The sequence below is a fragment of the Aulonocara sp. 'chitande type north' Nkhata Bay genome, linkage group LG1, assembly GCF_057382095.1.
Source record: "Aulonocara sp. 'chitande type north' Nkhata Bay isolate Kocher_YH1m ecotype deep benthic linkage group LG1, A_spYH_male_GT1.1, whole genome shotgun sequence".
Classification (NCBI taxonomy): Eukaryota; Metazoa; Chordata; class Actinopteri; order Cichliformes; family Cichlidae; genus Aulonocara; species Aulonocara sp. 'chitande type north' Nkhata Bay.
In genome coordinates this window covers 13,044,330-13,056,366 of record NC_141344.1, presented here as the reverse complement: position 1 = coordinate 13,056,366, position 12,037 = coordinate 13,044,330, and the positions used below count along the sequence as shown (strand labels likewise).

The 12,037-nt window shown below is 38.4% G+C and overlaps 1 protein-coding gene across 4 annotated transcripts; it reads left to right on the top strand.

Moving 5' to 3' along the window:
* The first annotated feature begins 2,877 nt into the window (after nt 1-2,877).
* Nucleotides 2,878-7,484, top strand: isl2b (ISL LIM homeobox 2b). 4 transcript variants are annotated; one of them, XM_086276145.1, is made up of 6 exons: nt 2,878-3,013; nt 3,373-3,562; nt 3,957-4,219; nt 5,301-5,584; nt 6,279-6,446; nt 6,730-7,484. In XM_086276145.1, the coding sequence occupies exons 1-6, from the start codon at nt 2,956-2,958 to the stop codon at nt 6,844-6,846; spliced, it is 1,080 nt and encodes a 359-aa protein (XP_086132271.1). In that variant the 5' UTR covers nt 2,878-2,955; the 3' UTR covers nt 6,847-7,484. The 4 variants fall into 4 exon arrangements, with proteins under 4 accessions (XP_086132271.1, XP_086132118.1, XP_086132182.1 ...); XM_086275992.1 differs by having other exon boundaries at nt 5,301-5,596; XM_086276056.1 differs by having other exon boundaries at nt 5,298-5,584.
* The last annotated feature ends 4,553 nt before the right edge of the window (nt 7,485-12,037 follow it).

The window sequence follows — 12,037 nt, the reverse complement described above, 5'->3', positions numbered from 1 at the left end:
CCATCAAAGATCTTCAGTGACCATGACTGAGCCCATGAAAGTTAAAGTAATGGTTATAATGAGCCCACTTAAGGTTGGGCGAAAAGGTCATGTGAAAGCATACACCATTCTGTCTGGTTTCAAAAACATCAGCAACAACTTTCTTTATTATTTAAACCCCTTCTGAAATGGTAAAAACAGTGGCTTTAATATCATACTGCTTTCTGAAATATATTTTATATTTAATGCAACCTAAAGTGACCGATGCTGGTGAATCAGACATATTGAATCAGTCACACACAACATATTGTTTTAATACTAAACAGACTAAAGCCTAGTCTAGAAATAAAGATCAATATGAGTTGAATTGGAATACCTATGATGTAGTCTAATGCAACCTAATTCAATTGAAATACCATTAGATCTGCAAGCTGACAGTTCTATTGAACAATCACAGGTTACAAAATTAGGTCACTGATCTAAAAGAAAGACATTTTATATGCACGAGAACATTGTGATGAAAAATCCAATATGCATAATAAAATATATATCTGGACATCTGGCTCTTTCATGTCTATCCAAGCACTTCACTATATAAATGTATCAATATTATAATATTATAATAGAGAATACGCTATAGAGTGAGCCTGGGTTTACCAGATATGACGTTATTGTATGATTCCTTGTGTGCATTCTTATTACTTGGAATATTAAGGCAAAAATAAAAGCGAAAGTAAAGTAAACAAGAAAAAAGTGCTTTTTAAAAAAAAAGTAAACAAGAAAAAAGTGCTTTTTTTAAAAAAAAAAAAAAATTCTGTTTGGAGCTAAACTGCTAACCATGTTTCTTGTTGATATTAAGTAAAAGATACAATGTTTAATATTAGGCATTGCACATAGACTGTATAATAGGAAGTGGCTTACATGTGACTTAACGTACTCAAGAAAGTGGATTTCATTTTTCTAAAGCAGAACAGCAGAGAGATATTGACCATTAGCATACATAATTATATGTATGCTAATGGTAAAAAATCACAATTTTTTACCATTAGCATTTTTGCTTATAAATGTAGATTTCATTTAATAAAATTCAATTCTCTCTAGAAAACTAAACACCATCAAAACCTACATGTATTTCTCAAAGCTACACTTTATAAATCAGCTACTTCTGCTAATTTTGGTAATTTTGAGTGGTAAAAACTGGATTACTCTGGTGATTAGGCATGACAGCCCTCTTCCCACCTCGCTGATGGCACCACTGGCAGCAGTGCAATTTGATTTGCTTTTTATGAGTTAAAATCTCAAAGAATCTGCTGTAACTCTTTACAGAACTTTGGACACATTTTTTTTACCCTTAGCATGAACCAGAGTTGAAGGATATTATCAACACTTATTTGGGAGCCCTTCTGTCAGTTGTTGTGCTTGTTAAACCCGTGCAAACAAGAGAGAATATAGAGGAGGAAGATGCAGAAAAATATCTAGAGTTGAAAATAAACTGACAAAGAGAAACAAAAATATCAACAGAAACATCACAAGATAACATTCAACGATTATTATTGCCTAAGGAGAAACTCAGACGTCCAAATCGAGAACAAAAAGCTTCTAATTGTTTGGTTTAACTAATTCTATGGAACATATAGAAAAAGACAGAGAGAGAGGGGAGAGAAAAAATTGAGTGTTTTGCAATTATTTCAATATTTATTTCTTATCAAATTTTTGCATATGGACTTGACCCTGACAGAGTGTGGAAATGACTGTCACAATGGTTCCGAATGCAATTGCTGAGCCGACAATTTTCATTTTCCCATGCAGAGATCCTTTTAATATAATTAAACTGGGAAAAGTGACCTTACATGTAAAAATCAACATCTCGGACTGTTGAGAATGCTTTCATTAGTTGTTTCCATCTACTCACAAAGACCAGTAAACTTTAATTGTATGATTAATTAAAGTAGACCTGTGGAAATTCATAGATCTGTAGTTCTCTTTAGTTAGCTTTAGTTTTCTTGTAGATTGACTAACTGATTTATTTGATGCCAGTCCTAATTGCTATGCTCAGCCCCACGCTCAATTCTGCCCTTTAACACGCAGTTCTGGTTTTCCTCCAGTAGGTGGCCTTGTTCTCATAGATGAGCAGACCGAACAGAGCAGAAGACTTTGACTGTGCTCAGAAACACTGAATTTATTTATAAAAGTACTTATAACTGAACTAATGTCTTATTTTGGGTTCAAAGACACTTAAAAGAAGATATGGGCGGTAATATGCACGGACTTTTCTTCCAGGCTTGCAAATGTGATATGGAAGAAAGCAGCAACATATTTTGCCATGGCAGATTTAGTTTGCTCTATCTGATATTTAAGATAGTTTATTTGATTAATCAATAATTCATTGGAAGCAATATGGAAATGCTGCACCTCTTGAATCTATGCAGTACAGCTGAACCGAGCTGAACACTGACGAGTAATTCCCAAGGTGCTCTAAATAATATCATCTTTAATAATCAGGCTCATTTCATTGAGTAAAGAAGGATTTTAATCTTAAGAGTAGTTTTAGTAAAAACATAAGGATCATTTAGATGTTTTTTTTTTATTTTAATGGTAAATGATTCAACAGGATTTTGATAATGAACATATTTTTCTTACCAACACGAGTCAAAATGATTCGTTGCCTTTATACGGTTTTATTTTATCTTTGTTAAAAAACAAACAAAATATGAACATCTTTACTCCGACGCTTTTGTCAGTCATACACATCAACGAGATTTATTTATTATTTGCCAGAATGGAGGAGAGGTGCGGTGGAGCGATTGGAGAGTCCGATGTTGACGTAATGACGTCAGAAGAACAGCGCGTGGGACCCTGCAGCCTCTTCGGCCCCCCTCCAGTCCGGAGAGACACAAGTTATCAGGGAGGCAGGCGAAGGGGCAGTTCATCTTCTTACATCTTTTCCTCGTCTACAATCCCCTCTACCCGTCCTGTATGGTGGATATTATTTTCAGCTCTTCTTTCTTGGGTGATATGGGGGATCATTCCAAAAGTAAGTAAGCCAAGCTGTTCGGTCAAGTTTTAAGTGGCAGATTTTGTTTTCGTCGCTGTGGCTACATGATATATTGGGCAGTGCGCCGATTATTTCACTTATTTTCTCAGTAATACTAAAGTAATTTGTGTGGCTGTGTGTTTCAGGTGAGATTGTGATAAACGAAACGATTCCGTATTTTGCTTTTTGAGTACTGGCTAAAGTCCCCAGCTGTTACATAACAGCAAGTGTTGTCAAGTCTGCAAAACAGAGAAGTTACTTTAAAACCCCCCCTCACAGTGAAACATTATAGAAATAAATGGTGCAGCTGTTTGTCGTGTTTCTTTCGGGTGCATTTTCAGTCTGTGGACTCTTTGCAGAGAAGCCAGGATTCGCGATGTGTGTAGGATGTGGAAGTCAGATCCATGACCAGTACATACTGAGAGTCTCTCCCGATCTGGAGTGGCACGCAGCCTGTCTAAAGTGTGCGGAGTGCAGCCAGTACTTGGATGAGACCTGTACTTGTTTCGTCCGGGACGGCAAAACCTACTGCAAAAGAGATTATGTAAGGTAGGATTAAAAAAAATCCCCTAATTATCGAGTGATATTAGTCGGTATAAATTTAATGTTGGATGTATTTAGGCTATTGATTACAATTTCTATTATGAAAAAAGTGCGTGAACTGTGGACACAAAATAAAATCTAAATCACAAGAAAACCTCTGTAACATACATCCTAAATGCGCAATTTATTATAAAATTTTGCACTAACGAAAAACATATCTAGGCCTACACACTGCTTTAACATGTTATCAATGAAAATATATGATATGATGCCTTAAACGCTTAAAAGAGCTAAAACTTACATCTTTGACTGAACACCCCAAAGTTTGTGTGTGTGTGTGTGTTGTTATTTACATTTCCCGCAGATTTTTAATGCTATTCAATGAATCTATTCTTGCCAGGCTGTTTGGAATTAAATGCGCAAAATGCAACCTGGGATTCAGCAGCAGCGATTTGGTGATGAGAGCTCGGGATAACGTGTACCACATCGAGTGTTTTCGGTGCTCCGTGTGCAGCAGGCAACTGCTGCCGGGAGACGAGTTTTCTCTCCGGGAAGAGGAGCTGCTGTGCCGGGCAGACCACAGCCTGCTGCTGGAGAGGAGCTCCGCAGGAAGCCCCGTCAGTCCCGGACACATCCACTCCAACAGACCGCTGCACCTGGCAGGTCAGTTATTATTATTATTATTATTATTATTATTATTATTATTGTTCTTGTTGGCCCTGTGCATTTATTGAAACTATGTCCTAAAAACGCTCTTTTATAAAAACTTGTAAATTATAAGAGTTTATGTACAAATTATGAATAAAATCCTTGTAAAATGGTCAAGGTTTATTCTTATTATTATTATTTAAAACTTCTTCCGCTCCTCAGCATGCAAGTAATTTGTTGTGATTGGACTGTGTGTGTGTGTGTGTGTGTGTGTGTGTGTGTGTGTGTGTGTGTGTGTGTGTGTGTGTGTGTGTGTGTGTGTGTTTGTGTGCGTCAGCTGTGTGCTGCGACCTTTCTTAGGGCTAATTTCATAATTGATCTCGTTAGGAGTAACCTGCTCTGTTGCCATTATCTGAATAATCTGGTATTTGAGTCGGCTGTGACAGTGTGTGCGTGTGTGTACGTGTGTTCGCAGAGATCCTGAGGGCGTTTGACCACAGAAAGAAAATAAAGTAAACGTGAGAATTATGCTCACAACTTCCTGATTAGTAAAACAGAACAGGTTTGTACACGTCAGTAAAACACAGGTCTCTAGCTGTGCCATAGCTGCTCCTTTTTCACATTTAATAAAAATGTTCCATTTTATGGCGACAGCGATTCACGACGTGAGTTCAGCCGGAAAGTGCAGCCTTGAAAAACAGTTATTAATTGTAACAAATCGATTTTTACGCTTATTGTGCGTTATTTTATTACACTGCGAGAGACTGTAGAAATCATAATTGTTTTTCTTATCTTCAGATAAAAATTAAAGCAGCGGGCATTTCTGGCAATATTGATTTAAAGCAGTTTACTGGAACGTGGTTTAAAAACGTTGCAGAGTTTTTTTTCTTGTCTTAGTTTAATTCACGTCAGGCTGATGAATATGGCTGGTTTTTCCTGCATAATGCAAATCCATCTAAAGTGATTTAGAAGGCGAAAGTGCACAGATTGAGACGAATGGGCTGCAGAGTAATTGTATCAAAACATTAATGTTTCCTGTACAAGACCTTCTTAGTGTGTCACAGTCACTGACAGACCCTTTCTCCGTCCTCAGCAGATCCTGTAACGGTGCGGCAGGCTCCGCATCGGAACCACGTCCACAAGCAGTCGGAGAAGACAACGCGGGTCAGGACGGTGCTGAACGAGAAACAGCTCCACACGTTGCGGACCTGCTACAACGCCAACCCGAGGCCGGACGCGCTGATGAAGGAGCAGCTGGTGGAAATGACTGGCCTGAGCCCAAGGGTTATCCGGGTCTGGTTCCAGAACAAGCGCTGCAAAGACAAAAAGAAATCTATCCTCATGAAGCAGCTCCAGCAGCAGCAGCAGAGCGATAAGACTGTAAGCATCTTCGTAAGTTTGACCGCTTAATTACTATCTTCAATCGTTCTTTCATTTAAAGCCATGACCTGAATGTGAACTCGGTTATTTGTTTGATGCTGCCATACATCTTTGTGACATACAAGTTCTCCTGCAAAGTTGCAAACAGATGCAACTCCCACGAAAATAACCTGATAGCTTGTGAATTTTTTCTTTTTGTTTGCTTTGTGAATTTTTATTTTTCCATTAGTAGAAGCTAATCCTTTGCGTTTAACCTTTTGTAAACTTGTGATTCGACTTACCTTTACTTAGAGTGAGGCCCAGTGCACCCTTGCAGTGCTATGCTGTATTCAAACTTTATTTCAATGAATAATAAATCACCTACTTTGACTTCAGCTGCCTGCCATAAAAGATAAAAAGGGTTCTCTGTATACAAGCTTTCTCTGTATTAGATCAGTTTTTCTGTCTTTTTTCCGCCCCTAAAAAAAACTTCAATAAAAACCCCGTCCTTTATTTATTATTTATTATTATTTATTTTCCTCCCACAAATATTGCACTCATCACAAGTGGTCCATGAAGATGAGCATGTGCAGGGTTTATAGGGGTCAGAAGGATAAACAGAAGTTCTCTGGACACCACAGTTGTTGACAAATTCTTCCTTGCAGAAAAAAGACACATCGTTCTTATTCTGTGTGTTTTTGTAAAATATTCTCAGAGCCTGCAGGGCCTCACGGGGACGCCACTTGTGGCTGGGAGTCCAATTCGACACGAGGGGAACGTGCAGGGAAACCCAGTGGAGGTTCAGACCTACCAGCCTCCGTGGAAAGCTTTGAGTGAATTCGCCCTGCAGAGCGACCTGGATCAGCCAGCTTTTCAACAACTGGTGTGTGTGTTCAGGACAGACTGAATGTGACATGATTTATACAGGCTGCTGGTGCACTGCATGTGCACGAAAACAATAGCCAGTAAATTCTGTAGCATGCGGTCAAATACAGATATGCAACACATGCACGCACTCACATGCAAAGTAATTATATTGGGCCACGTGTGCGTCGTGTGCTTTGCAAAAGTAAAGCTGGACTTTCACACTTTCACACTTGCAAAAAACAAAAACTAAAAAAAAAGGTACTAAAGCAGTATTCTGGTACGTTGTTTTCTGCTCTCAGGTGTCTTTCTCTGAATCGGGATCTCTCGGGAACTCCTCGGGCAGCGACGTGACTTCTTTGTCTTCTCAGTTACCGGACACCCCGAACAGTATGGTACCCAGCCCGGTGGAGACGTGAAACGGGGCCATCCATCGTAATGGTCATCCCTCCTGCAAGGACAGTTGCAGCATGATCCCGGTCCCTTGCATGTGACCAACTCATCACATCGCCCGAATTTTCAGTGGAGAAAGCATTTTTTTTCCTGACACGCAGAAGTCGGAACCAAGAGAGCACCAATTGACTCCGACTTTTCTTTTTCTTTCTTTTTTTCCGGAGTTTTCATTGACAAAAAACTAAGCAGAACAATTGTTGCATGACTTGATACGGAGAACGAAGATGTACAGAATACCTCCCGATGGATATATTACAACAAACCAACCGTCAGAAACAAATTGGAAACATTTCCACGGTGATCCAGATGGACATCTTGCAATTTAATGTGATCATAATGTGTCTTGTTTTTTTTCAACATGAGAATTTTTGATACATTCATTTCGTTGTCGAGTCCAGTTGACGTTTTGTCTTAAGGTCAGAGCATGATAATCTGCAAAGTATTCGTGTTGTAAAATATTTTATCTTAAGGGCAAGAAACAGGTTGTTTGAGCTTCTCGAACAAAAAGTAAATTATTGTTATATTATTTATTGTTAGGAAAGCGATTCGCTAAGGGATTATTAACTGAGAAAAAAATAAAAACACTGAATACATAAAGTGTCTTCGTGACCAGTCATTGTACAGGCGCATTATTATTTCACATGTGCATTTATAAAGCAATGCAATTTAATATATTTTAAAAAACGCTTTAAAATTAGTAACTACTGCCCATCTGCCACTTTATGGACCTAATTAAGATTTTCAGGCGCTTTTATTGTGATAAAAATAAATTCAGTCCAGTCCCAAATACAGGGAACAGATTTTCACTCTTCCTGACAGCGTGTAATTTCTGATTAAAAAAACACAGCAACAAATTACCTACAAATTTCATTCTAGGGCGTGTTTCGTATTTTAAAAGCATTAATTTCTGCTACGCTGAATATGTTGTTTGTCCTGTTCAACCTAAGTGAAGCTGGCTCTGTGGTCTTATCACCCCCCTCCATCTTGCGGTGTATTCCCCTTCGGTTATATGGCAGGAATCGGCCAGTGGTCATTTACTATCTCGGGGGCAAAAATCTGCTGTAAATTCTGCTCAGTCCAGTTACTCTAGTTGAGTCACAAGCCGGTCTAGACAGCGCGCAGGGATCGGCGACCTCTTATCTAGTCCTGGCATCACCTGCAAACGATACACTGACTGAAGCCACAACAAACTAAACACCCCCCACCTTTGACACACTCAAACCCTCAGCAAAGCCCCTCGTAACTGAGGGGAACTGAGAGCAGCTCGTAAAGGGTCACTTCTCCTCTTCGGTTTATTTTCCTTTACTAAATTGCGTTATTGCACTCGGGTCAGCCGAGATGACAGCTCAGACTAAATGGACTGGCATATCTTGCACTGTGTAACAAACCACACACAAACCAAAGTCATCATTTATGTGAAATCTGTGGATAAAGCATTTTAAGATGTACGTAGGAATTTACTCACTTTAATTTTTTTTGTTAGGTATTTAGTCTATTACATTTGCTCTAAAGAATTTCTCACTCAATGCACTTTTGGTTCTGTGGAATCTAAAACAAAAGGGAAGATACAAGAGTGAAAAGCGTCTTCAGTGCCAACAACAGACTTAATGGTTTCGGATAATTCTCTTAATCGATTTCTATCGGAAATAACTAGAAACATTTTGAGCATCGTTTCCTTTCTTTTAGACTCAATATAGTGATTTATTTTTCGTATTTACACCGGGCGCCTTTTCACCAAAACAAATGTTTGCAGTTTTTGTTTTTCGTGCTCTGTCAGTGTCTTAATTGTGAAGCTGAATGACAAAGGGCAGATAATAGATTTGTAATCGAGCTATTTCAAATAAGATAGGCAAACAATGCGAGCTGATTAAGATAACATAGATAAGCGAGGAATAACAATGGCGTTTACAGGCAAGAATGCGAGGCCTATTAACTCTCCCTCCCAGAAAATCATTAAGGGACGTTTTCCTATAATGTATGGACGCTGTTGCAATTTCTATTATTATTTTAAAACAATAATAATAAAAAAATAATAAAATCAAATCGAGCCACATTTGTTAAAATAACACAAACTCAGGCTTTATTTGTGGAGTTACATCATCGATTCTGCTTAAAGTGAAAAATAATTCCTTTGTTGCTTAGATGCTCTTCAAGTCTGTTTTAAAATCCGGACATGCTTCAAATGTAACTGAAAAAAAGAGAACTTTCACTGAATTAGAAAAGGGCGAACTCTTCAATAACCTTTAAACGCACAATTACACTCGACAAAAATCATTTGACTCAGGCGTTCGGGTGTGAAGTTTATTTTCCATCTTGTGTTTTCAGTTCTTATGCGATCCCGCGCTACCAATACAGATCAGAGATCAGACCCTCTGACATCTATACAATGAGCTTAAGTAGCCCAGCTGCTGGGAGTACGATCTTCTATCACGTCCATCAGTTGGCGTTTCCTCCCAGTGTGTTAAATAAGAACCAAAATAAACACCGCTGATCCCTGCTCAGTAGACGCACTAACACACACGCACCTAAGGCTACTTTGTCTGCAGCTCTCACTCTTTTCCATACAGACTTAATTTTAATGGAGACATTGTAGGCTTTGTTGTGTCCCGGTTCGTTGCATTAAAGCTATGACAGATACCCTGTTAAATCTATACCTCCCAACTTTGACCCAGAACCACCGACACCCGATGAACTTCTAGCAGAGCTGATAACGAGTCTGCGCGTGTCATGTTGCCACAGTGCAACTAGATGCTGTTGGAGGGAGTGACACGATGTCATTAATGATTAAGAGGAGGAGTCCATTTAAAGGTGTGATGTAATTCTCTAATTGGTGGAGGGGTGGGCGTAATTAGATCAGGAGGGAAGTAGCAGTGCCGTCCTCCTCAAGACGCATCTTTCACGAGTGGATCACTTATTTATTTATTAGATTTTTTTTTCGACAAGTTTTTGTTCTGTTTTCTAGAGAAAAACAAGAAATGCACAAGGAAATAACAATGCCTCGTTTTGGATTTCCACATCCGTTTTTGCGTTCGTCCCCCCCCCCCCCCCCCCCCCCCAAACAACAACTGTAGCTAATATTCAAAATGGCACTCTATATGATTTAATAGAACGGGTCAGATATTTATGGACCTTCATCACTTTATAATTATTATTTATTCTTATTAATGATCCTTAATTGCTGTTAAATTTTAACGTTTTCTAGGTATTGCTACGGCACTAGTTTATCTTGAGCTCTTTAGGCCCCAATGAAGTCATTTCCTCATGAAATTGCTGCTTTCTTTCTTACTTTTTCTTGCTTGGTAATTTTTAGTAATAATCTACAGTAATCCTGCACTGAACACGAACACATTCATAATACACATTCGCGTTCATCAAACGTAGCAGTTTGCCGTTTACTAAATGTGATATTACATCTGATAAAGTTAAAATAATAATACAGAAAAATAAAGACACTCCGAACTCGTTTTTCCTTTTCTTTTTTTTCTTTTGATGAATTTTAGGTAATCAGTGGTTAAAGTGAAGCTATCCAACTATTTAGGCACATAGACAAAAAAAAATGGGACACAGAGTAAAGAGATTAATGTACTTTGTGTCGATTTGACTTGCATAAGTAATTTTAAAAAATGTAGAACTGTCATATTATGTGAACCACCCACTTAATCTAACAGCCTTGCCATTGGTAGACCACAAATTATTATTATTATTAGTATTATTGTTAAACTAACATCCTCATGTTGACCGTCTCTGATTTTCTCATCAAGACAGTTTATATTCTGCTTTTAGAAAGGTTGAATTTCGTACGGATAGAAAAACAAAAAGAAAAAAAGTGAACGACAGAAAACTGCTTTTAGAAAAAAAAGTGAGCTCATACTGTTCAATTAGCATTACTACATAGTCGAAATTTTGTAAAAGTGGCGTGTGCATGATTTCTGTGAAGTCTCTGAGTTCCACTGTGACCTTGGTGTAGCTTTGGGGGCCACCAGCAGAGGAACAGCCGGGACGAACTTCAAGTCCGAAACTCTCAAGGGAAGCTTTCTGACAAACTGACTTAATGCAGAGACATATCTGGACGTTTTGTTCTATTTTAAAAGAGGGAGAGAGAGAGAGAGAGAGAGAGAGAGAGAGAGAGAGAGAGAGAGAGAGAGAGAGAGAGAGAGAGAGAGAGAGATAGAGAGAGAGAGACAAGACAAAAGGGGGCTCAGTGTGGTGGGGTAAGAGAACACGTTTGGAAACAATGAGTTGACTGAGATTCTCAGTAGATTTATTAAAATTAAATAATTTAATATGACAAAGATGTGAAGCAAAGTCTACTTATTCTGGCATTCTGGCTAACTAACTAGGAAGCAAACCTAGAAATGAATTACTCCTTTAAAAATTATTGATTCCTATGAAATAAAAAAAAATCTTTATTTGTCTTATTTGTTCTAATGTGAAACAGCCAAAAAAAAAAAACAAGCATTGCCCTCAGTATGAAATTCAATGCATCTTATTCTGTATTTACACGTTTTCTCCACCTCTGGCAAGGTGTTAAATGTGAAATTTAAGGACCAATTTATCTTAGATGGGTAATAGCCAATTTAACATCTGGTGACAAGAATTTAATCATCTGTACTCTTAGGTTACAGTGATGATGAAAGGATAGTGTCAACATCTGTGTGTATTACCTTGCATCTTGTGCACTATTGATCCTGGAGAATAAATGCTGCTTTTACGGGAAAATGACACAGTGAGTAAATATCCACATATTATCCTGTAAACATTTTAAATCCCTGAGGTGTGATGAGATATTTTAGAATGCTGAATTTAAAAAAATTGTCCCTTTATGTGCTGTGACCTATTTTGACCGACATGTTTTATTTTTAAGGCCAATTTTCTATCTCGATTTAAATGAGTTAAAACTGCAAAAGGAGGGAACTTTGCATGCAGCAAAGTTTCTTTCTTATATTCTATGGTACTTTAGGTGAATCTGTTGGGAAAGACATTGCAACAGTAGCAACTTGCATTACACCACAAAAGCCATATGTGTGTGCACTGAAGCATGCATGCTCTCATCCGTGCATGCAAAAGTTTCTGGGCATGTTGTGTGCGTGAGCAGGGATGGTGAGCAGACCTCAGGCTTACCTGGAACACACACAGAGAGCCACAATCAGCCTCTCT